General features: G+C 36.1%; 1 protein-coding gene across 3 annotated transcripts in view; it reads left to right on the top strand.

The window, feature by feature from the left end:
• Positions 1-7,697: 7,697 nt before the first annotated feature.
• The window catches only part of LOC125649385 (DNA polymerase eta-like), a 30,691-nt gene continuing 10,552 nt past the window's right edge, over positions 7,698-27,836 (top strand). Inside the window, exons 1-4 of one of the 3 annotated variants that reach the window (XM_056165518.1) lie at positions 7,698-7,858; positions 11,555-11,699; positions 21,756-21,890; positions 23,984-24,180. In XM_056165518.1, coding sequence (XP_056021493.1) covers positions 11,575-11,699; positions 21,756-21,890; positions 23,984-24,180 — 457 coding nt within the window. In that variant the 5' untranslated portion in view covers positions 7,698-7,858; positions 11,555-11,574. Of the gene's footprint in view, positions 7,901-11,550; positions 11,700-21,755; positions 21,891-23,983; positions 24,181-27,836 lie in introns of all 3 variants that reach the window. The other 2 variants (XM_056165519.1, XM_056165520.1) reach the window with 2 other exon arrangements.

The following is a 27,836-nucleotide window of genomic DNA, read 5'->3' as shown; positions in this document are numbered from 1 at the left end:
GAGAGAGAGAGAGAGAGAGAGAGAGAGAGAGAGAGAGAGAGTTCGATTCACGGTCTAGTCACTCTTCCTATTACGGCTAGCGTTAGGACCCGGGTACTTCTGTTAGGTGAGGATGATCTCCCAGTCAGAACTTCGTCTCTCAGGTGTTGGAACTCCGCGAGAGTCGGGGCACTTCAATACATGTAAATAGCAATGTTACAGGCTTGATCGACAGGGCGCTAGACTCATCGTGCCCAAAGTCCGGAGTTCAATCCTCATAGCATGTAAGCATAGTCTATATCATACGAACATTAATTAGCAGCTACTACCCCAGGCACTCGACGTTTTAAATATCTATGATTTTAAAAAAATGTCTTCCTACAAAACAAACTGTTGAATAGAACTTTTTTTTATTAATGGATATTTAATACATCGAGTGCTTGTGGCTACTACTGAAGTCCGATGTCTAACTCTAACCACAGGAACTTGATAGTGCTCGAACAAATTATAAGATCGCGTATCGAAGTTTACAAGAGAGTCGATCAAAATATGAAAAGGTGATGATATAACGAACATGATTAATCTCATAACTCCTATAAAGAATACAAAATTAAGAGTACGACAAACACGGACCCCTAGACATATAAGAGCCTAATAGGAATAAGAATCCCCTGTCAAGCGGTCACACCCGCCATCAGCCTTACATCTCAATCGTGTAAAGGGAGTAATCCGTAGTCAAAATCTGTGTGTAAAGAACGGTCTCAATTGAAACACGTCAGACAGGCAGCATTTTACCCAATGGCATGTTATATATGTAAATTAGATAATTATAACGACCATGATATTTGCAAAAATTTGACTTTGGTTAAACGAGAATATTGAAACTCCTGTAACATCAACTTATCTATTAGTAGCTTGTCTCGATTTAAAAACTGATCATATGTAGAATAAGCTCTTGGTTATCAAATAGAGAGACATAAACACCATATACAGGTGATAATGGAATATTGCTACATAAATATGGGAAGTTGACGATGGAGAAGCTTAAGTCATCCCGTTTATCATAAAGTTGAGCTGTAAGTTTGCCGTTTCAAGATATAATTTCAATAAAATTGCACTACATTCGTTGGATACCTACAACTGAGTTCATATTTCTACTTTAAATCTATATACAGTCCACTCCACTTATATTGAAGTCGGTTATTTTGAAATATCTGTTATATTGAAGTTAAAATAAATCCCCCGGTAGCAATATTTGTATATCTCAGCATTGGTTATATTGAACTTTGGATATAATGAACAATTCAGGTCGGTCCCCTGAATTTCATTATATCCGTATTCTTCGGATATCACCGAAGTAATAAAAAGCATGTACTTCATATCAAGCTATATAATTTATACACTTTCTGCAAATTATGCAATTTAACTCAATCGGATTAAAAAGTAACCAAGCTCCTATTTAATCATGTATTCTCCAAGTCGGATAGTGAACACCCCATTTCGAAATATTTATGATCACGTGACGTTGCACGTGAACAACTAAAGTTAACGTGAAAGAATGCACGGCCAGCAGGCTGTTGACTAGCTGCAATAATGTAGCCCTCTGATTTTTTTTTTTTTTTTTTTTTTTTAAGGGAGAGGGCTACAACTCCTTAGGATCTCCGTAATGGTGCAAATGCGGGAGTGAATCACTCCCGCAACATTTGCGCTCATTCTAAACATTTCCTGACTTTCTTTACGTAAATAAAATGATATTCTATGTTTCTTAGTCAATATATAAATTTACAACCTGCAACTTAAGATTTGTGAGGCTCTATTCTACCGTTTTCAACAATTTCGATAAATTCCAATTTCTCGATTCATATTTGTGCGACATGTTTGATGTACTGAAGTATAAACTTCCGATTGTCAAGTCATTTGCATATGCCATATAAGGTAGTATTTACATCAATGGACAAGTATGGAGGCGAAAGCTATTTCGTCGGTATTGAAAAGGTTTGAATTTAATATCAAGTTAAAAACCGAACAGCAGAGTGCAAATTCTTTCTGCAACAACATGATTATCCTTTCTTTGTCGAAGTGGCTCGAGTAACTACATTTTCGCGCTGATTGTCAATGTTTAGGTTTTTCATTAGATCCACCTACGATATCTCGCGATAACAGGCATGGCGGAGCAGACGAAGAATTTTGCATGCTGTACATTATATTTAATGAAAAACACCTTTATTGGACATGCCCGAGCACAAAGTTGGTACTCCTTTTGGTGTAAACAACATTTGGGACTAATACACAGCGTTTATTATCGGTTATTCATAAATTATTTTGCACCATTACGGAGATCCTATGGAATTGTATTTGTAGCCTTATCCCGAAAACGTCAGAATAAAAAAAATTTGGATAGGGCTACATTATTGCAGCTAGCTGTTGACGGGACACATTTAGCGATACCACAGGGGCTAAGCCCGTTTTGGGCCCGAACTCTGTGATACCATCTATATATCTATGGTATCACAGAGTTCGGGCCCAAAACGGGCTTAGCCCCTGTGAGCGATACAGACAGTCTGGCGTAATTAAACACGGTAAATAAAGAAAACCACTTTGAGCAAAAGAAGGGGAGTTAAATTTTATGTTTAACATGAAATCACCGTTCAGTACGACTATATACCGTAACTCTCATGATGTTTCTAATAATATTTTTGTCTTGCGCTTGCGCACAACCACCATAAACGTCACTCCATCATAAATATGCACTAGAAAATCATCATTTTCTTCTTACATTCAGTAGAACAGTATTCCTTGTGTAACAGGAATTTTAAGCTTAGCAAACTCTGCGTTGCATGTAGTGTGGACTGAAAAACTCCAAAACTATTTTCCGACTTCTTTAATTCACGAATTTGACAAATAGTATGTATGAAGATGAAATCAATTGACAATAGAATACAGTGGTGGATCCAGATGGAGGGGGGGGGGGTTCCGAGAATTGGAGCCTCACTCCCTTTTGTCAGAAAATTTCGGTAAAAAAAAAAAGAAAGTAAAAATAAAGCATTTTGAAGGTGGAAACCCACCCACCCATTTGAATACCAAAATCAATGGTAGAACCCCTCCCCTCTCAGAATTCCTGGATCCGCCTCTGGAATAAGTTATACTTGCTTACCTAGCACAGTTTACGTTACGTGTGTTCTTAGCGCGAACTAATCCTATCAAGGCGTTATATAGATCTATATGGACCAGTCAATACGTCCATGCGTATTGATCATCTGCCGTTTGTCAGCGGTTGATGAACGCTTAAAAATCAACCATGAGTATTCATGCATCTCCGACAACATTCTCTCAAGTCAAGGTTTTGTGATTAAGATCCCGCACAAGGTTTTGTGATTAAATACTCTCCACACAAATTTTGTGAGGATGTTTCAACGATGATTGTTGACGATTTCCAAGTCTTGCATAAAAGACTACCGGTAAGCTCATGAAACCTGATAGAGCCCCCCACCCCCCCCCCCCCCCACCCCACCCCCCCACACACAACGACTGAATTCCGATGAAATAAGACAGAATGTATATTGTATATAGTGTTTGGGGGAATATTTCTTGCAAGGGAGTGTACGCCCGGCACTGGATCCACCACTCTCAGGATCCACCACTAAACAAATGCCAATATTTCCATGTTTAATAAATGCATTCAATACTTTGATATAAAATCCTTTATTTATTTTACAATCTACTCCTTCCATTGTCTAGTATCAGACTGGAGATTTAACTATAGACCTGAATATTGACAGGAAATTATTAAAATCGAAGTCATTGAATTTTACTTATCGAGTGTCTGTAATTCGCGTGATTCATGCAGTAGGCAATATATTTTCATACATGCGATGTAAATTTATTACAGTAACTTCGATTCGTAAAATGTCTATCATTATAAAGTTTTATCGTACACGATTCACTGCCCACATCACTCGGTATGGTGAATTATTAATCATAATAAATTGACGGCTAAACGAATAAAATTTTTAGCATTGGACACTTGCAAGTACTTCCAAAACTCCATCAAACTTGATCATGAATAGAATAAATCAATTTAGACTGTGTACACAATCTGCCTCAAAAACATGTAAATGTATGCTTTGTTCTGAAGAATAAGAATCGAAAGTCGAAACATTGTCTTTTATCATAAGTTTTAAATTTTTTGTGAACATTGGCAATATTTGTTCATCAGAAAATCAATGATGCACCGTATAGGTGTTGAATTCTAGAAATGTACACAAATCGCGTGCTAGTAATTTTGTTCTGTGGTAAGGTCGGATTTGAGATCATGCTATGTGAAATTCCATATTGCTGGGTTATATAAAGATCGACATCATGCTTATATACGAATATCGTGTTATGTCACGACTCCCCCCCCCCCTCTATCTCTCTCTCTCTCTCTCTCTCTCTCTCTCGATCGAGAGAGAGAGAGAGAGAGAGAGGGAGAGAATATACACCAGTACTTCATCATACCAAACTATGTAGCATGGAAATTACGTTTTAAACATGCACATAGTCTGTAAAATCAAATGTATCTAAAGTCAAACTAGTATTTATATAGATTTCTAGACAAGTCACGTGGTAATGGTGACGTTGATCGAGATGACGGTCGACTAGAACTCTTGCCAGTGACGATAAGTGGGGTGGTGACGGAGAGGGTTTGGGATTTGGTCTGGTGTAGCGACGCTTCCAATAGGTTAGACGTCTTGCCGTGGTCTATGTGTTTGTTGTGTAGACAACCTTCAGACTTGCTATAAGTGTTCAGCAAATTTCCGGGTGTTAGGACGACGATGTTTTTACCGTCTACAGACCGGCGTTCGAGAAGCGGGGACGGGATCTCAAGGCTGTTCGAACTTCCGGAGCGTGAATTGCTGTCCAGATATGGCGGTGGAGACGGTTGACGTTTCGTCAGCGGAGGTAGTTTTTCTTCACATTTTTGAACAGTGATGTGAGGAAACATATACTTCTTTCTTTCCGTCCCGTCAGATGAAATATCGATATCTTCTACATAATCGGTGTCCACAGCGAATTTCATGGGGGCTGGAGAACACAGAAGTTGTCTTAATTCCTCGCCCTCCCCTTCCTGTTGTTTGTGAGCTCGCCGTTCTAATAATTTCCCGTGGTTTTTGCGTTGTACTCCTTTTGAATCGTGTCGGGGAGTTTTGTTGTGCAGAGATATCCTCTCCACTCTTGGACTTAAATCCAACTCCATCATTTTCTCGGCCATGTTTTCAAGTATTCAAATTTTCATAATGACAGCAAAAATACATACATGATCGTGTTTCTCGTTGATTCTTTTGGTTTCCTTTTTTATTCAACTTTTTAAAAAAAGTTTCTTGAAAACAGTCCAAAGTTTCTCTCAAATTGTCCGCTCGTGTCGAAGTTCAAGCCGAGGTTAAGTTCTTTCTTCAAGGTTTATTAATCCTTTTCTTCAAAATGTGATCAATGTATGTTAAGAATATTCATAGGATGAATTCCTTCAATACAAAATATCACTTTCAACCACGTTTATCCAACATGAATTCTTTCTTCAATTTTGCATCCGAAGAGGCGACACGCAAACTAAATTTTGTCTTGGTTCTCTTCTGGGAATTACATGTATAAACATCCTAATGTAATAGTTTATATCTCCGCTTGTTCCTGTTGGCAGGTAGGATCGAGATCGATGTGCTTCCACGGCGGCTTTCGAACTGTGAATTGAGGTGAAATCGATCAAGTTCGTCTATTTACTCAAATGGCTTGCTCTGGAATTGTGGCTGATTGTTCCAGGCGGTATTTATGAGCAGAACATGCCGGGGAATTTATCAGAGAATTTTCCTTTCTCTTTCAAATTTTCTTGCCATCCATTCGATGTTTAATGGTTTTCTGATAGCCGTGTGAATTACATCATTCAGCAATTTGACTTCGTTGAATGTCAGGTGTTGAGATTTTGCTCGTTAGTCCGGGAGAATACGGTCAGAAATGTTTCATAGGAATGAAAATGTCTTATTATGATACTAATCAGTTTGAACGTGAATTAAATTTTTCTTCGAATATCAATATATATTTATTCGTGCGTGTTGATTCAGTACTTTTCGATGGAAGATAAAAAAAATTATTGATGTACATGTATAATATGATACTTGATTACTCCGCAAATTATGGCGCTGTGATTTCACAATTTGATGAATCGGGTTCAAGAATGAAGGGTAATTGAAAAGTTACATTTGAGATGGTGCCGTGAAATTAAAACTACACAAGGGTTGTCGGTGCCGGTGGAAATTCTAATTTTTTTTTTTTAGAGTGAATAAACGATGGACAGGGAAACTTCGGTGACCATTTGAACTCCGTAACGTCATAATAATAATAATAATTTTTTATTTTTAAAGTCGGATATACATAATCAACAAATAACATTAGCTATATATATACTAGCTAGTTTACCGACTTGCACGGATGTTTGCGCTAGGGGGCCTTTGGGTTGGAGGAAACCGGAGTACCCGGAGGAAACCCACGTCATAAAAACGTCAGTTTCAAAATATTCTCTATATTGGAATAAATTCTGGTGCTGATATACTCAAATATGAACCATGAAAGGCCCGTCTAAGAAGTGCTTGCGCACTCATCAAACATTTGTGGAAACAACATAACACATATGGGAACGAGTAGAAAATCACGTGACGTGACCCGAATACCAAACAAACACGTACGACCACATTGTACAGCACAGACATTTCATGAACAAGTTGGTTATGAAAATTATTGAATAAGTGAATAAAAGAATGAAATAACAAATCACAAATAGCATGATTGTCACCCAGTGAGTATCATTTTAAACGGTTTTTATTTTTTTTAAGAAATGAATTTGAAAATGATTTGCCAAGAATTTGTTTAAAAAATGCTGCGTGCTCATCCCCAAAGTGGATGGGCTTATTTCTTGATGTTCAATATATCAATATATAGTTTTGAAATGCTCAATTTTACAACGACTCTCAAATATATATAGTCACCGTTATAGCTATATAGACTGGCATAACAAAATTTCTAACATTAATCACGAGATTTACATATAATTATTATCATATCAGAACAGTTTGAACATACAGTACTTGGCCATAATATAAGTAAGTTCCCAAAGAAAATTTCCACTATATTTCATACAAAACCATACATTTTCAAACAAATTTTCTGAACTCATTTCTTACCAGTTTTTGATAAAATAAAAAGCACTGATCTCAGAAGTTTTCAGAGTATCATTTGATAATTTCAGAATAATTATATAATAATTTATTGCAAAGATATGACAATTTTAACACGAAGATTAATTTAAGAAAATTAACATTATGAATAAATGTTATCCCTCTGCAATATTTCATCGTAACATTGTTTAAAAATATAACAGTTACTTTTGATATTTCTAAACAAAATGGTTTTTATTTCATCTACTTAGATGGAATATTGGCTCCAAGAGAAGATTTTGAAAAAAGATAGTTTTAATGAAATATATATATAGAGAAAATTTTCTTTGGGAACTTACTTATGGCCAAATGCTGTAGTAACACTACTTTTCACAAAAATCTCGAATACGTAAAATAAAAATAATTTTACTACTTAAATAAGAAAATATTGAATGTGGATAACATGCGTTTGTATTATATGTACAATATTATAATCATTAAAGTGAAATCCGTTTTATCCGCTTTTAAATTTGTTTTAAAACCAACCGTCTTCAATTTCAAGATACTTAAACTTGTGATAAACTTTGGGCTAGGCCACTAGACGATATGACGATATGATGACAATGATAGATGTACGAGGATGGAGTGTGTCTAACAGCTATTGACAATATTCATTAAGGAGACGTTAGAAGCGGACTGTAAGTTATTAAACCCACAGACCGCAAGCGGCAAAACTGAAAGTAGTAAACTTAACTTTTTGGCCTGAAGGTCGAAAGTTTTTTCCATCCTCTTCCCGATATTATGAACATCGGAAATATAGAGGACTTTAATAGCAGTTTGAGTAATTTATCTTTAATTCACACTTTATAGATTTGTGGTTATTTTTAAAGGTCTGGTGGGTATTAATTAGCAGACCTTATTTTACTTCCTTACAAGTTATTTAAAGATCAGGAAATCGAAATATAAACATTGCCGCCAGATACCTTGGAATCATTTGAACAAGTAACATGTTACGGGACTCCTATATCAATATCATTTATTTTAAGACAATTAAAATCCAGGTATTCTTGACAGAAATCTAAAAATAACACGGGAACTAGGAGTGATACAGTACCTTCTCGATTCGATTTTCGATACTTTAGTCTCGATTCGATGATTTTCGATTTGATACAATAGCATGTACCAAATTCTTTATAATGCTAAGATTTTCTTATGTTTCGTTGTATTTATTGCTCTCTGCAAATAAATTCTACATAATGTAAAAACGTTTAACATTAAGCAACACACTTATCACTTGTCCTAAAGCCGAAATGTCGCCATACCCAGGATTTAAACATTGGGGGTGCATTTTTCAACTCGACTGCATCCATTTTGATACAGCAAAGTTCACTCGTATGTTGATTGGGCAATTTTCAATTCCATTGGCTATTCAGAAACCGTGTTATCAAGAGCAATGTGTACTATGATTTTAGAACCGTATCGAACCGAAACAGACCCCGAATAAATCGAATATCGAATCGAGAACACTACATCGCAATTCGGCCGCATTGCGATGCATCGTTTCACCCCTAAAGGGAACATTATATATACTATGGCCGTATGGGACCCATTTGCATTTTACCCTCCTGTTGGTTCAACATAAAATGTAAATGTAGAGCAGAGACTTATATTACAACATTATTGGTAGTTTCAGATCTGTTTTTATTCACACATTGCAGGTGATAACAGAATTTATGTGTATATCCACCCACTAAGCAAATTGTACTTTTCATAGCTTCCATTTAAAATATTTTTTAAAAATTTACTCTGCTAATGAGAGTATACCTGAGTGGTAATCAGCAATCACAATTATGGCAGTTTCGGATCACTTAACACAATTAGTGGATCACCATAATTACCCACATAAAACTATATAAGGAACATGTCAAAGAATATGTATATATAAGATAACATTGATATCTTATAAAAATTTTGTACACAAAAAACAATTTATTAATTTTCATACTTTGACATACATGTATACATTAAAAAATCAAGTTATTTTTGCAGAATCTCTCGCCTTCAGAAGAAGACTGATATGTAACTCGGTAACAAAAGGTCAAAAGATAGCCATACTACATATTTCCTACAAATCTTAGTTCAGAATCTGTAACTCGGATAACTTCTGTATAAACTTGATTACAAACTTCACAAGGATTACAGAACATAACTATAGACATGAGGAATACACAAACACCCAACTTCTGTTCTGGGACTTTAGTAGCAGAGTTCTAAATTTAGTATCTTTATGCATTAAATGTCAAAATTGGAATAAGTGTGTTGTAGTAGGAAATAGAAATAGTGATATCAAGCCCAAACCACAGAAAATTTTATCAAATTGGTTATGGGTTACATTTTAATCAGAAATTACTTTCTCTTGTTGTAAAATGGTTTACATCTTAAATGGATTTATAAAGCAAACAAATTTCTGAATGACACGTTCACCAGTAAGCAGCAATTTGATTATTTTTAGTATTATCTATCAATTTTGATCAGGATTCCAATTGGTACTGTTTCCTTGGGTTGGTTTAATTCAGAAGATAGCAATATCTCTAAGATTTTGTCAATATCTTTAAAATGTGTTTGTTTTGTTTCTTGAAGATGTTAGGTATAGATTTAAAGAATATCAACAAATAAGTTAAATGTTTATAATTACATGTATCATTGATAAATTTTATTTTAAAAAAACAAACCCAGAACATCTACATGAGTCTTTTAGGTATATTTCATGAGATAAATAATATCTTGTGTCAAATCACAGCAAATTTTGGACTCTAAAATTTGCAAACAAAGCACCTTTTTTATTATTCTGGAAGAACTGGGAAAAAAATAAAATAAAATTATTGAGGCCATGTATCACTCTTTATATGGTGAAATCTTACTTCATATGAAATGCCTTAATGTAGTTCCACCCTACTGTGACATCATAAGATTTTGCAATGTCAATGATGCAACAAGATTTCTGCATGACTGGAACATAAATTTTGTTGGAGTCTTTTCCAATGGTTATTGTAAAAAATCTTGTTAACCATAAAATATTTCAAAAGTCAAAGTTATATATGAATAATCAATTGTGTGTTTTAAAATATTGAATCCAAGGGCAATAACTTTGTTTTTGTTAAATTATTTATCAAGTCCATCATGCGATAGATTTCTTTTAATTTTCACAAACATTTTGTATATTTTTTAAAGAAACAGTTTCATTAAATTGTTATGAACACTATTATATCGATCATTTCAACCAGTTTTTGTGAAATTTTATAATGCTGTTTAAGGAAAAATGTAAGTTTTCTGACATTGATATAGGTTATTGATAAAAAAAAATTTAATACCGCAGCATACTTATTTTATCATTTTTATCATTTTTATTTGTTACTAAGTGTATTATTTGAAGAATCAACAATCAAATGAAAGGTTGAACCTATAATTCAATGGTTTCATTGTCAAATTTGTTGATAAAGGCTTATAATGTATTCAATTTGTTATTTTTGAAACAAAAAACTAGGTTAATCATTTTCTGTGATAAGTACAACCTGCCTTCTATATAATGAATTGTTAATGCAAATTATTATTCATGGAGTACCATATAAACTTTTCAAATGCTTTTAACTTTGATAGAAACTATTTTGTTATGAAATATCTGTATTGTGTATAGAGTCAGATAGAAACTATTTTGTTATGAAATATCTGTATTGTGTATAGAGTCAGATAGAAACTATTCTGTTATGAAATATCTGTATTGTGTATAGAGTCAGATAGAAACTATTTTGTTATGAAATATCTGTATTGTGTATAGAGTCAGATAGAAACTATTCTGTTATGAAATATCTGTATTGTGTATAGAGTCAGATAGAAACTATTCTGTTATGAAATATCTGTATTGTGTATAGAGTCAGATAGAAACTATTCTGTTATGAAATATCTGTATTGTGTATAGAGTCAGATAGAAACTATTCTGTTATGAAATATCTGTATTGTGTATAGAGTCAGATAGAAACTATTCTGTTATGAAATATCTGTATTGTGTATAGAGTCAGATAGAAACTATTCTGTTATGAAATATCTGTATTGTGTATAGAGTCAGATAGAAACTATTCTGTTATGAAATATCTGTATTGTGTATAGAGTCAGATAGAAACTATTCTGTTATGAAATATCTGTATTGTGTATAGAGTCAGATAGAAACTATTCTGTTATGAAATATCTGTATTGTGTATAGAGTCAGATAGAAACTATTCTGTTATGAAATATCTGTATTGTGTATAGAGTCAGATAGAAACTATTCTGTTATGAAATATCTGTATTGTGTATAGAGTCATATTTTGCAACGTGTTGTTTGTTTTTGTGCAAGGCAGCAGCCGGACAGGGAGGAAGCATGGATCGAGTTATTGCATTAGTTGACATGGATTGCTTCTACGTACAAGTGGAACAGCGGATACATCCGGAGACGAAAGGCCTTCCTTGTGCAGTGGTGCAGTACAAGAAATGGAAAGGAGGGGGGTACCATATTTGTTTTAATTTATATATGTATAAAGACCTCTTCCTTGAATTTTAATGTGTGTCAGCCCCAGGTGCCCATCATCACAAGCCACAATTGAAATGTGCTCCTCCTATTTCATGAAAGGGGAGAGAACTCAGGTGCTTATGTTTCAGTCATGAAAGGGGAGAGAATTGAGGTTTTGTTTCAGCCATGGCTTGTGATGATTTATATATATAACATATATCTGCAGAACTGTAGCTCTCAGAGGGGAAACTAAGGACCAGCTAGGGAGTTTCAAAATCCCAACTGTCTTCTTCAGAGAATTAAGTCAAGGTTACCTTGAGAAAAAAAGCACTTCATTCTTGTTCAGGTCATCAGATCGACGAAAGAAGTTGCTTATGACATGTGATGTGTCCTGAGTGATCCAGATCCAAGGTCATTGGGACAAGGTCACTGAGAGAAAAGGTATTGTCAAGGCCGTCGGTTGTGAGCAGAAAAGCTTCAGACATTTACATCAGATGCAGAGCCTGTCTTACCATGATCTTATCTAAAGGTTATTTGGACAATTTCAAGGTCACTTGGAAAAATTGAATGTAATTCTTGTCAAAGCTGTATCTTTTAAATAGTGTTGAAATATTTGAAGCTCAGTCTTAACTCTGAGGTTCATTTAGATGCAAAACTGTAGCTATTTGGGGAAAATTGGGAATAGACCAAGTGTCTTACAGTCTATCCCAATGTTTTTGGTAGAGAGCTACAGTTCTGCAGTTTAGGTTCAGTTATACCTACAATCAAGAACCTCAAATTTACGCTTCATCATTCCTTATATACCTGGGGGAAAAAATGAAGTCAAGTAAAATAAGATGAAAATTAAATTTTAAAAGAAATCTAAACACTTTCTAGAAATACTTCCACCGTGTTACCGGTCTTCTTCGGTCATGTTTATCAGACATAGCAACGTCGAAATATTTCAAGAAAGTGTTATAAACACTTTCTTGAAATATTTCGACCATGTTACCAGTCTTCTTCAGTTGTGTTTATTTAAAATACACAATTGATTTTTGCAGTCATGGAGTCATTGAGTGATGCTTTGCTGATTCTGTTAATGAAATTCACCATTAATAAACCACTAATCAGCCACAACAGAGTACATTACAAAATAAGGAGCACCTGCTGAGATAGTCTAGTTACCTGTCTAGATAGTCTAGTTACCTTTGTCTTGGCTTACAAGTGCTTAACAGTTGATGTAGATAATTTATAATAGATAAAATCAAAAGCACAATGGTGAGTTTTAGGTACATACTTAGAGAAATTTGCTTAAGTTCAAGGATGGATCTGCTGACTCGCATTTTTCACTTTGTAATGCATCCCAAATAATTTTGGCTCGTCTGGGATGCAGATTCTTTATTTATGGGGAACCTTCTTCTTGTGATAATGCAGTAACATAAGCTGTCATGTCCTCTCATTTATGGCCATCGTGGTTGAAATGATCCTCAAGTGGTTCCCAGTTCTTCTTTGTTTTAATGGTGGATTGGTGATTATTGTATCTTGTCTTCTCTTCTTCTGGTGAACCTTGCAGCTGCTGACCTATACACTGATACTGGTGTTACAGGATAGGTTACATTGGTATTTTGTTACTACAGCTTGTGACAGACAGTTGAAGGTCTCAGTGTCAGAGCTATATTTGCATAAAACACATCTGAGATCATGGCAGGTTTTAAATCCTCCAGTCGGCAATGAATTTTCCAGTCTAATCCTTGCCACCATGTCTCTTAAGTTCTCAAGGCACCTGAAGGCAGCCATGTTCTTTAATTTTCTGGTGCACCTAATGGTGGCCATGGATGGCTCTTTGCAGACGTCTTCCATTTGTTGGTTCTAGACATTCTTGGGATTCATTTAACATTACTACCGGAGTTAAGATTCTAAGATGTAGAATAAGCAGATGCTTTTTTTCAGAATACTGTTTTAAGTTCCTGAGGTGTGACACAAATGAGAAGCAGTCATTCTTCTGCTTCTCTCTCTATATTCGTAAGGGGGATGGTCTGGCCCTTTCATCAATCACTGACCGTACATTTATAGCACTTTATCAGTCTCTGTTATTCAGATCTATCTTCAGAACTTGGCTTTGCTATTGTAGAGCGGTGGTTTTGTGTGTCCTCGTCTTTTTGCACACCTCTGAATGTATGGGGTGGATGCCATCTTGAAGGCATTAAGTATAAATTAGAATCAGTGAGTTTGTGTGACCACTGAAATCTGTCTGGCCATTAATCAATTAGATATCCAAGAATTTGTTCTTGGGATCAGATATTTCCACTGTGAATTTGATGGAGTGGTGGAATGAGTTGGCAAAGGCCACAGAATTATTGAGACAGTCTCGGCTGTTGATACACTTCATTTCAATACACACACACCTTAAAGATCCTGTTACTAAAACAAATATATGTAGCAGTAATAAAATATTTCTTTCATAACTGATAATCTTATTTCAATTGGATGTATAATTGTATATCCTATACAAAAAAAGAATGCTTGAAGACATTTATTGAAGAAATAAAAATCTGCAGGGATTTTCTAATCTAAATTTTTTTTTAAAAAATGGGATGGATTATAGAAATTATTATTAGGAAGCATTTAAAATTTTCATATGAAACTACACATTGAATCTGAGACTCGTGACAAAATAGGTTCTATACTTGAATTGCATAAGATAAATTACTAAAATTACTAGAAAATTTTGGTGTGTATATATACAGGGTATTTCAAAATATCTGTCAATTTTAATTTTTCAAAATCTGTTACTCCCTAATATGTAAAAAGTGTCATTTGCAAGACTGTATTTTCCAAGATTGCACCACTAACATTACTTAAAATTACAGAAATGTGCTTCCTTCACTTTTTATGACATCCTATATGGCGTCTTTGAAATCAAAGTTTGAGCCAAAATGGATTGACTTTACAACAGGAAGTTGAACTGAAGAAACTTTTATCATGAGTGTTGATCGCCAACTGTTGTGATAAATCTAATGATGAAGAAAAATCCAGATTCTGTCAGCTTATAACAGCAAAGACAGCATATTATTACAAACTTGTGAAAAGGTATGAAAAAGATGGGAGTTGTTTCTGATGGTAGAAAATCCACTGCAGGAAGGTCAAAACTAAGAAAATGTGGAGATGTTATTGAGAGAGTGATCCTGAAGACCACAATTGATGAAACACCCAGTTTAGAAAACTGAACATCATGGAAAATTTTGAATTTTGAAATACTGGTATGATTTACATTAAATGCCACAAAAGATGGAAGTGGTGCAACATTTAAAGGACACACACATTAAAAGCAGGATAGAATTTTTGTTGGTGGATGTTAAATCAGAATTATATTGTTATTGATAGCAACATGATTTTCAAACAAGGCATACTTTCAACTTCATGGAGCTGCCATCAAGCAGAATATGAGATTGTGGGGTTGTGAAAAATCAGTTTTATGTGAGGAAAAATGACTATGTGTAGAAAATGTCACTGTTTGAGTGAAATTATAAGCTGCAGTGGAATTATTGGTCCACATTTCTTGTAAGACAGACATCTCGGTGAAACTTACAGATATGGTGAAACTTGCAGTTTTAAGACAGGAATGGTGGAACTTGTGAATTCAGATGGCTATCTTTTTTTGATTCCGACCAAGTTTTTACCCGCACTATAAGAAAAGGAGAAACTGATATGAAATCTGTATAGTTTCAAAAGGATGGAACTGCTCTGCATATGTCGTATAATTACTGTATTGAATGGTTCCATGGGAGATTTTTATCTCCTCAGACAGCTTCAATACTGCTTTAAGAGTCCCCAGATTGGAATCCACTGGACTCTTTTCTATGGGGATATATGAGAGACAGAGTCTACACCAACATCTCCTTCATCAGCAGAGCTGAACATTAACATTTAACAAGAAATTAAGAATATTTCCAGTGTAACACGCTCCTCAGATGAAGCAGCTGTCTTTAGTGTCTGAAAACAAAAGCGGGTTATATGGAGCATATTAATGAAAGTTAATGAAATGCAGCATTTAAATTACATTATGTGATTTTAAAATGACGGTTGAGTGGTGCTAATTTTGGAAATCGGTGACTTCTGTTTATATTTACATGCAAAATTCTGAGATACAATGTCATATAGTTTGTAATATATCTGAAGGTGTTGCAGATATTTTACAGCATCCTGTAGCATATATACTCCCTGTTTCTCTTTGTGATGAAGGACAGCTGGTCTTAAAAAGCATATTGTCAGTGTCTTCAAGCTGATTTTTCTGACAACTCATTTTACACAGAAACCCATAGTTTGTAATCTAAACCAAGCATTCACTTTGAAGTAAATACTTTTTTTCAACAATAAATTGGTGTTGTAGGCCTAATTACATTGTAGAAATTTAAAATACCGGTTAGTCATTAAAAGATTGATAATTAATGAGAATACATGCAAAGTATCTATTAAAATTATCACAAGTCTTGTCACAGAACACATTAAACCCAGGGTCAGCACCATGTCAATGAACAATTTTAGAATCTATACCGTGTAAACTCATTACACCTACTTCCTTTAATTAAGACAGTATATATAGCCTTTTATAGGTACATCTACACTTTACCACTGGGAAGGTCACCCACAAAGAGGTCGTCTTGTGAGTCTACTTATAAACAATCAATTTAACGGAGAAAATGGTCATCCTGATTAGGATTTTTATTGAGTGGTTGTCACGATCTACTGTTAGAATCTTAACTCCGGTAGTGATGTTGAATAAATCCCAAGATTGTCTACTGCACTAGATCCACAGAATCAGCACATACCCAGGATCCGGTTCCCACTTATGTGTTTAGAGTTACCCAATAAGTTTCAAAATCTGCAAACTTAAAAACTGAATGGTCTGTTTCTGTGTGAAGTCGTAGTAAATGCACAACTTTTGTCTTTGTTCCTAGTAACCAGGAGATGGTTAAACGCTGTACAACAGACATAGTGTCTTTGTTCCTAGTAACCAGGAGGTCGTTATACGCTGTACAACAGACATAGTGTCTTTGTTCCTAGTAACCAGGAGATCGTTAGACGCTGTACAACAGACATAGTGTCTTTGTTCCTAGTAACCAGGAGGTCGTTAGACGCTGTACAACAGACATAGTGTCTTTGTTCCTTATAACCAGGAGATGGTTAGAGGCTGTACAACAGACATAGTGTCTTTGTTCCTAGTAACCAGGAGATGGTTAGAGGCTGTACAACAGACATAGTGTCTTTGTTCGTAGTAACCAGGAGATGGTTAGACGCTGTACTACAGACATAGTGTCTTTGTTCCTAGTAACCAGGAGGTCGTTAGACGCTGTACAACAGACATAGTGTCTTTGTTCCTTATAACTAGGAGATCATTAGAGGCTGTACTACAGACATAGTGTCTTTGTTCCTAGTAACCAGGAGATCATTATACGCTGTACAACAGACATAGTGTCTTTGTTCCTTATAAATTGGAGATCACCAGAGGCTGTACAACAGACATAGTGTCTTTGTTCCTTATAACTAGGAGATCATTAGAGGCTGTACTACAGACATAGTGTCTTTGTTCCTAGTAACCAGGAGATCATTAGAGGCTGTACTACAGACATAGTGTCTTTGTTCCTAGTAACCAGGAGGTCGTTAGACGCTGTACAACAGACATAGTGTCTTTGTTCCTTATAACTAGGAGATCATTAGAGGCTGTACTACAGACATAGTGTCTTTGTTCCTAGTAACCAGGAGGTCGTTAGACGCTGTACAACAGACATAGTGTCTTTGTTCCTAGTAACCAGGAGGTCGTTATACGCTGTACAACAGACATAGTGTCTTTGTTCCTAGTAACCAGGAGGTCGTTATACGCTGTACAACAGACATAGTGTCTTTCTTCCTTATAAATAGGAGATCACCAGAGGCTGTACAACAGACATAGTGTCTTTGTTCCTTATAACTAGGAGATCACCAGAGGCTGTACAACAGACATAGAGTCTTTGTTCTTATAACTAGGAGATCACCAGAGGCTGTACAACAGACATAGAGTCTTTGTTCTTATAACTAGGAGATCACCAGAGGCTGTACAACAGACATAGTGTCTTTGTTCTTATAACTAGGAGATCACCAGAGGCTGTACAACAGACATAGTGTCTTTGTTCTTATAAATAGGAGATCACCAGAGGCTGTACAACAGACATAGTGTCTTTGTTCTTATAAATAGGAGATCGTTATCGGCTGTACAACAGACATAGTGTCTTTGTTTCTTATAACTAGGAGATCATTAGAGGCTGTACAACAGACATAGTGTCTTTGTTCCTAGTAACCAGGAGGTCGTTAGACGCTGTACAACAGACATAGTGTCTTTGTTCCTAGTAACCAGGAGGTCGTTATACGCTGTACAACAGACATAGTGTCTTTGTTCCTAGTAACCAGGAGGTCGTTATACGCTGTACAACAGACATAGTGTCTTTCTTCCTTATAAATAGGAGATCACCAGAGGCTGTACAACAGACATAGTGTCTTTGTTCCTTATAACTAGGAGATCACCAGAGGCTGTACAACAGACATAGAGTCTTTGTTCTTATAACTAGGAGATCACCAGAGGCTGTACAACAGACATAGAGTCTTTGTTCTTATAACTAGGAGATCACCAGAGGCTGTACAACAGACATAGTGTCTTTGTTCTTATAACTAGGAGATCACCAGAGGCTGTACAACAGACATAGTGTCTTTGTTCTTATAAATAGGAGATCACCAGAGGCTGTACAACAGACATAGTGTCTTTGTTCTTATAAATAGGAGATCGTTATCGGCTGTACAACAGACATAGTGTCTTTGTTTCTTATAACTAGGAGATCATTAGAGGCTGTACAACAGACATAGAGTCTTTGTTCCTAGTAACCAGGAGGTCGTTAAACGCTGTACAACAGACATAGTGTCTTTGTTCTTATAACTAGGAGATCACCAGAGGCTGTACAACAGACATAGTGTCTTTGTTCCTTATAACTAGGAGATCACCAGAGGCTGTACTGCAGACACAGAGAGACTTAATTCTCTATGTCTGATCATTTCCTTTATCTATTTGTTCTTCTCTAGGTTTGTCCTCCTCTTTTCAGGGTCGGTATGAACTAGAGATCTCCACACCGGGTCACTGCTATTTCCCATGGTATGCTCCCTGACTTGGTTTTGATTAATCGGAGTAATGTTCCTCAGAGGTTGTAGAGCTTGGTCATTATTTAGTCACTATATCTACACTTCCAGATTTCTTCATCGCTGACTAATCCAGTGGAAAAACAAGTCAGGGTCGGTATGAACTATAGATCTCCACACCGTGTCACTGCTACTCTAAGATTAAACGTTCTGACTTCTTCATCACTGAGGTGTATCTGCAAATACCAGATTACCCTGTGTCTAAGCTGGCGGTGAGATGTGATTTGTGAAGCAGTGTTCTAAGTGAAAGGAACGATGATGCTTCTGATACCTTCATCGTGTCGCTGAGTTTTTCTGTTTTGATGGATAATTAACACAGAATTGAATGGATGATAAAGCTGTTTTGTGTTTTATGTTCTGTGGAGAAAAATTTAGTAATGAAAGTTGGACTTTTAAAAAGTTTGTAATCTTCTGAATTTGGCATTTCTTGATTTGATGTAGAGGTTAGGAAGACATCCTTGGAATCTAGTATTTATTAGTCCCCATAGTACTGGTGAAACAAAAGGGGACTGTAGGTTTCCTCATCCTCTGTCTAGTTGTCCATGTGTCCCCCTGTCCGTCAGTCAGTCTGTCCCACTTGAGGAAGTTGAAATTTAGTACAACGTATGTGTTTACTGCTATGTGTTGAGTGACTTTTACAAGATATTTGGGACTTTGTGCTAGATATAGTTTTCTGGACTTTTTTTCCCCATGCTTTAATTTAGGAAGTTGTGAGTTGGTATATGGTTGTATTAAATTACCACTGCAGCCCCTGTCTATTTCGTGTAGTGTCTGCATCTGATATGATTTCTTCATATATGGAACATGCTATATATTTGAATTCTTAAAATATATTTCTATAATAACACACATAAAATTCATTATCTCAGATGAAGTGTTTTCCTTGTGAGAATGAGATGAATTGAGTTTTAGTCGTTTTCCCTTGTGAGAATGAGATGAATTAAGTTTGAGTCGTTTCCCTTGTGAGAATGAGATGAATTGAGTTTTGAGTCGTTTCCCTTGTGAGAATGGGATGAATTGAGTTTGAGTCGTTTGCCTTTGTGAGAATGAGATGAATTGAGTTTGAGTCGTTTCCCTAGTGAGAATGAGATGAATTGAGTTTTGAGTCATTTCCCATGTGAGAATGGGATGAATTGAGTTTTAGTCATTTCCCTTGTGAGAATGGGATGAATTGAGTTTTAGTCATTTCCCTTGTGAGAATGGGATGAATTGAGTTTTGAGTCATTTCCCTTGTGAGAATGGGATGAATTGAGTTTTGAGTCGTTTCCCTTGTGAGAATGAGATGAATTGAGTTTTAGTCATTTCCCTTGTGAGAATGAGATGAATTGAGTTTTGAGTCGTTTCCCTTGTGAGAATGGGATGAATTGAGTTTTAGTCATTTCCCTTGTGAGAATGGGATGAATTGAGTTTTAGTCATTTCCCTTGTGAGAATGGGATGAATTGAGTTTTAGTCATTTCCCTTGTGAGAATGAGATGAATTGAGTTTTGAGTCGTTTCCCTTGTGAGAATGGGATGAATTGAGTTTGAGTCGTTTCCCTTTGTGAGAATGGGATGAATTGAGTTTTAGTCATTTCCCTTTGTGAGAATGAGATGAATTGAGTTTGAGTCATTTCCCTTGTGAGAATGGGATGAATTGAGTTTTAGTCATTTCCCTTGTGAGAATGGGATGAATTGAGTTTTAGTCATTTCCCTTGTGAGAATGGGATGAATTGAGTTTCAGTCATTTCCCTTGTGAGAATGAGATGAATTGAGTTTTGAGTCATTTCCCTTGTGAGAATGTGATGAATTGAGTTTTAGTCATTTCCCTTGTGAGAATGGGATGAATTGAGTTTTAGTCATTTCCCTTGTGAGAATGGGATGAATTGAGTTTTAGTCATTTCCCTTGTGAGAATGGGATGAATTGAGTTTTAGTCATTTCCCTTGTGAGAATGGGATGAATTGAGTTTTAGTCATTTCCCTTGTGAGAATGAGATGAATTGAGTTATAGTGTTACCCTTGTGAGAATGGGATGAAAGTAAAAACAAGACTGTCACAATTATGTACAGAAAAGTTCACAAGTCATTTTGTTATGATGTTGACATTTCGGATAATTAAGGAGAAGATCCCCTTTGTTTGAATAACATGCCTCTTCATGTTCTTTGGACAAATTAGGGATTATTTCCCCTGCTGCGATTCGCTCCCCCGACACAGGCCTTACAGAGTTTTACCTGACAAAGGTTACTTTGGAGGGACAGGAGTCTCGCACAAGTGACAGCGCAGCCCATCTTGGACGTATTTAAGTCTTTGTCCAGCTTATCACTTGTGAAATATCAACAAATCTTTGTCCATGGCTACAGATGCTATATTTAATGCATTTATTAAAACAAAGGTGTTATTTGAATAAAAGGTATGTATGTTTATATTTAAAATACTTCATGAAGATAAGTATTGAAATTCGGAAATTTTCGTATGAGCAATCATTCAAATGCAAGTTGTGTACAAGCCTGCATCAAAGGTTATTCAGGAAGGATACTGTAGTTTCCAATATATACATGAGGCATTTCTTATCATGTAATTTCATAAGAGGAATTACTCGCAAAATGAAATTACTCGCCTTTATTTTTCTTTTGTTAAAGTTCATGTAAGATCTCATGATTAACAGATTACACATGAATTCCTGTTCATTCAATTTGATATACATACGAGTCATTTCGCAATATTAAGTACTCACGTAGAAAAAGGAATCTACAGTGTAGTGTTGAAATGTGTACAATTTTTCTAATCTACTGACTATGCCCCAGGGAGGGTAATGGTCCCATTAGGAGAGATCTACTTTAACAATGACATTCTATTCTTTCGTGTTCTCATTTCAGCATTATTGCTGTTGGATATGAAGCACGGGCAAAAGGCGTAACTAGAAACATGTGGGGGGACGATGCCAAGGCCAAATGTCCTAATATTCACTTTTTCCGAGTTCCAGAGGTCCGAGGAAAGGCCGATCTCACTAAGTATGTACTTGCTTGTCAACTGGATTTGCAATATTATCTATCCCTTCCTTCAAAGCAAAACTAGAGGGGGTGTAGGTATTTGACAATCTATGTGTGAGGTTAATGTTTAGGTGGGTGGATGTGGGTATTTGACAATCTATGTGTGAGGTTAATGTTTAGGTGGGTGGATGTGGGTATTTGACAATCTATGTGTGAGGTTAATGTTTAGGTGGGTGGATGTGGGTATTTGACAATCTATGTGTGAGGTTTAGGTGGGTGGGTGTAATGTTTAGGTGGGTGGGTGTAATGTTTAGGTGGGTGGGTGTAATGTTTAGGTGGGTGGATGTAATGTTTAGGTGGGTGGATGTAATGTTTAGGTGGGTGGGTGTAATGTTTAGTTGGATGGATGTAATGTTTAGGTGGGTGGATGTAATGTTTAGTTGGATGGATGTAATGTTTAGGTGGGTGGGTGTAATGTTTAGGTGGGTGGATGTAATGTTTAGGTGGGTGGATGTAATGTTTAGGTGGGTGGGTGTAATGTTTAGTTGGATGGATGTAATGTTTAGTTGGGTGGATGTAATGTTTAGGTGGGTGGATGTAATGTTTAGGTGGGTGGATGTAATGTTTAGGTGGGTGGGTGTAATGTTTAGGTGGGTGGGTGTAATGTTTAGGTGGGTGGATGTAATGTTTAGGTGGGTGGGTGTAATGTTTAGTTGGATGGATGTAATGTTTAGTTGGATGGATGTAATGTTTAGTTGGGTGGATGTAATGTTTAGGTGGGTGGATGTAATGTTTAGGTGGGTGGATGTAATGTTTAGGTGGGTGGATGTAATGTTTAGGTGGGTGGGTGTAATGTTTAGGTGGGTGGATGTAATGTTTAGGTGGGTGGATGTAATGTTTAGGTGGGTGGGTGTAATGTTTAGGTGGGTGGATGTAATGTTTAGGTGGGTGGATGTAATGTTTAGGTGGGTGGATGTAATGTTTAGGTGGGTGGATGTAATGTTTAGGTGGGTGGATGTAATGTTTAGGTGGGTGGGTGTAATGTTTAGGTGGGTGGATGTAATGTTTAGGTGGGTGGGTGTAATGTTTAGGTGGGTGGGTGTAATGTTTAGGTGGGTGGATGTAATGTTTAGTTGGGTGGATGTAATGTTTAGGTGGGTGGATGTAATGTTTAGGTGGGTGGATGTAATGTTTAGGTGGGTGGATGTAATGTTTAGGTGGGTGGATGTAATGTTTAGGTGGGTGGATGTAATGTTTAGGTGGGTGGATGTAATGTTTAGGTGGGTGGATGTGGGTATTTGACAATCTATGTGTGAGGTTTAGGTGGGTGGATGTAATGTTTAGGTGGGTGGATGTAATGTTTAGGTGGGTGGATGTAATGTTTAGTTGGGTGGATGTAATGTTTAGGTGGGTGGATGTAATGTTTAGGTGGGTGGATGTAATGTTTAGTTGGGTGGATGTAATGTTTAGGTGGGTGGATGTAATGTTTAGGTGGGTGGGTGTAATGTTTAGGTGGGTGGATGTAATGTTTAGGTGGGTGGATGTAATGTTTAGGTGGGTGGATGTAATGTTTAGGTGGGTGGATGTAATGTTTAGGTGGGTGGATGTAATGTTTAGTTGGGTGGATGTAATGTTTAGGTGGGTGGATGTAATGTTTAGGTGGGTGGATGTAATGTTTAGGTGGGTGGATGTAATGTTTAGTTGGGTGGATGTAATGTTTAGGTGGGTGGATGTGGGTCTCTGCATTGTGTAATCAAGACAGTATGTCCTTCAGGCCCTGAAAATAGGAGAGAGTAATTTAGTCTTGGTTTATCTTTTTTTCTTGATAGATTTAATAAGGCTAAATTCATCCACCATTCCCTCCCTGCTTTTGTGAATGTGGTGAAGAGTCGGAGATAAAATGTAATCTTTAAGTGTAATGCTCAAATCAATCCTGCATATAGTACCATGAGTGAAGTCTAGCTGTTTTGAATAAAAAAAAATTCTTTCTTTCTTTTTTTTTTTTTTTTTTGTAAAAGATTGTCAAGATTGAATGGGTGAGTGGAGTGAGACTGAAAATGACTTTTAGAAAGGTATGGAAAATGAAAGAAAATGGTGTACTGTAAACTTTGTAGGTTCCGTGAGGCTGGAGCTGAGGTGATAGCAGTGCTGAGTAAATTCAGTAACTGTGTAGAGCGAGCCAGTGTCGACGAAGCCTACATCGACCTGACAGAGGAGGTGAGGAAGAGGATTACCTCTACAGACACTGACGATGTCCTGGAGCAGCTGCCCAACACATTTGTTGTTGGATGGGGGGACGACAAAGATGGTAGTAAGTACATTGTTCTTATGTTGAAATACAGTAAAACACGGTTATAGCAAACCTCAAGGGCAGGTGAAAAACAGTTCATTATAACCAAACTTCATTATACAGTAAAACATGGTTATAGCAAACCCTCATGGCTGGTGAAAAACAGTTCATTATAACCTAATTTCATTATATCCAATAACATTTTGGTTATTTTCCTATCATAGGAAATTAAATATCACTTCACAATAAGCATGTATTACTGTATTCGATCGAGGTCTGTCAGGCAAGATTGTGAACATTGACCGATGGGTTGGAGATCACTCTCTTTATATCATGATATTGAATTGATTAGATGTCTAGGTCAAGTGATCGAAGTCTGTCAAGCAAGATAGTGAACACTAACCGATAAGGGGAGGGGGGGGGGGGGGATCACTCTATATCTGTATATGATATTAATTAAAATGATTAGATGTTTGGACATTCACATAATTTACCAATGTTTTGTCAGTAATTAAACTGATCCTGTTTCTGTGTATTTTTTTCTTCATTAAGACACTGCCAACTTCTGATATGGATATCTATAGTTTATCTGCATCATTGGATATAAATTCTAGAAAAATAAAGGGTAATTTGCATGATATGGAATATCAGAACTATAAAATTTTGGAACTCTTCAGAAAAAGAAGTTGCAAAAATTATGTATCACTTTGGTAACTCATGAATTCATTTCTAATTCAAAATGTCTGACTGATTTAAAGATTATTATGTGTCCCCTTCCCAGAAGGGGGACGTGTTGTTTTAGTGTAAATTCTTCTTCTGCATGCTTCTCTTACAAAGTTTTCCAGTCCTTAACTTTTTTGTCTTTTGACATAGGTCTTTGATATATGGTATGTGGGTATACCATGATAAGACCGTGTGTCATGGCCATTTTTGATGACCTTCGACCTTTTATGTAATGGTCAATTAATATTTTGGGGCTAGACCTTTGATATTTGGTATGTGGGTATACCATTATAAGAAAGTGTGTTGTGTGCCATTTTTGCTGACCTTGACCTTTTATGTTAAGGTCAAGTAATAGAATTTTGGGGCATTTTTTTTGTCCAGACCATAATTTTGTTGTCTTTTGACATAGGCCTTTGATATTTGGTATGTTTAATTCACTATCATATGTTCACAACACTATTCTTTGTTTGAAGCACATATACATATAGGTATATGTTATGTACCGTAAGTCTTAATTTTCCACGTAGAAGGTGATCCCCAAAAATGTGTTTTAAGTTATGGAAAATGGAAGGGAGGACATCAGTTTTAGTGTGCTAAAACAATTCTTCCTAGTTTTTCAAATTGTTTTAAGTGACAAAAACATGATTTATGAGATAAAATTTCTGATGTTTGGCAGGAGTAGACAACACAAAACCAATACCAGATATTTTGTCTACCGTGTTTACTCAGTTTGTTAGATTTTCTCAAATCATTATAACAACCAACCTAAATGAAATACTAGTTCTAATTGTAACGGGGACCGTTACATATGTTCCCCAAACCTCCCCCAATTAAAAAGTGATGTCCTTGTGAATCTATAGCAAAAAATCATTTTATTTTAGCATTTAATTACATGTAGTACGTTCAATATGGTAATTTCAGTACCAAGAAATGAAAGAAAGCGTTGCACGTGCATACACGCGCACACGTGTATGATTCCGAATTTTTGTTCATATTGTTCAACAGGCATTTGTATCATATACGCACAGTATGAATTTCATAATTTTTCCACCAAATATAAGGAAGTTATAGTGATTTTAAAATCGTCCAATCAGAATTCAGCACACGTGCATGCACGTGCTGAGCAGTAATTCTAACCACAGCAATATGTAGGGAGTACCAAGACACATCTAAGCCCCTAATATCAATAGAATTTGATGAAAAACAAAAATGTTATCGTCCTTTAAAAATTGAACATTTGAAAAACGTTGCACGCGCATGCGCGTGTGCATTGACATTTTTTTGTTACACATATTGTCTACGTATGCTGTGAATATAATCTCATTCGCTTCATAAATAAGATAGTTACAAACGTTTTAGTATTATCCATTCAAAATGAAGCGCACGTGCATGTGCGTGCAAATTGGTAATTTTGACCATGCAAATCAGTTAAGGGTCTCAATATCTACCTATGATATGAATATCAAGCCATTTCAATGAACAACAAAAAAGTTAGACTGATTCCAATGTTAGTGTACAAATTTTGTAATGCACGTCATTTGACTCCCGCTGTTCTTATTGCTGTATACATGTGACTCCTGGCTGTTCTTATTGCTGTATACATGTGACTCCCGGCTGTTCTTATTGCTGTATACATGTGACTCCTGACTGTTCTTATTGCTGTATACATGTGACTCCCGGCTGTTCTTATTGCTGTATACATGTGACTCCCGGCTGTTCTTATTGCTGTATACATTGTACAAGATGACACTCGCGAACACGTCTTGTTAGCACTTTCATGCTGCTGTATTTGATTTAAAGAGTATAGTTTAAATTTATAACGAACCTGAATTTCAGAATGTTGAATCGGTGCACTGGATCAAATGATCCATATTGCCCTGTACAGCCCTATCTACATTCACCATCATGTCTAAGTTACACTGTCAGAGCATGGTAGCATAATTCGTAAGATGTACCAGAGGAATAATGTGTCGGGGTCAAATATCCGGAATCAAACCAACTAACTTTATGGTTAACCATTAAAGAATAACGTGATATTTTGTTGTTGGAATTATTGCTGAAAAGGTTAGCTTGATATGATTTTCTGCAGTAATTGAAATCTTTCAATGCATCATCATTGTAAATTACATTATAATATTGGCACTTTGTCCTGATGCTCTCTATCAGCAAGCTTCAGTCAACATTTTACATGATCTAGTGCCGACAACAAATGAAATCAAGCCATGAAGCCCATCTACACAGAGCTGCAATCAACACGTAGGATCTGCAAGTTGGTGATTTTAGACAGATAATAAGTTCAGGCTTCACCCTTTAAAAGCATTAGTATAGTGACTCCCTTATGAAATTTCCATAGTTGATATTGCACACGGATGAGAAGATTGATGACAATTGCGGAGTCTCAGGGAATGATCAAGTCAAATTCATTACAGATACAATGTATTCGTTATTTTCCCCCTGAGCATATTCCACTCTAACTCGATTCACAACATCTCCATTTAGGATTTAAAGTAATAAAACGGTCCTCATTACATGATTCACAGGGAAAATTCAGAAAGAAAAGGTGTAGTTTTTTTAATATTTTGATACCTGTTTTCTAAGCCATTGTGAGTCAACAACACTGAAAATGCTTAAAATTTGATTGGAATGGGGGTGGGGTTCACGTGAGTGCAAGTCTGAATGCTCTACATATATCAATTCATTCAATTCAATTCTTTATTGTCCATGAGTTATACAATACATCTAGTACATTTACATGTATATACGCAATATATCTAATTGTATAAGGTAACAACGGGTGAGTGGACAGGAGAAGATACTATTGTATATATGTTACTTCAGTAGAGATGGATTTTTTCAACTAATTAATCATGTTTGCATTTCAATGGAACAAACAGCAGTCATGCACACACAATTACTGTCCGTAACAAGTAATCAATTACACTGGACAGCCAAAA

The sequence above is a fragment of the Ostrea edulis genome, chromosome 5, assembly GCF_947568905.1.
Source record: "Ostrea edulis chromosome 5, xbOstEdul1.1, whole genome shotgun sequence".
Classification (NCBI taxonomy): domain Eukaryota; kingdom Metazoa; phylum Mollusca; class Bivalvia; order Ostreida; family Ostreidae; genus Ostrea; species Ostrea edulis.
The sequence above is the reverse complement of the archived record's forward strand: the minus strand, read 5'-3'. Positions and strand labels throughout refer to the sequence as shown.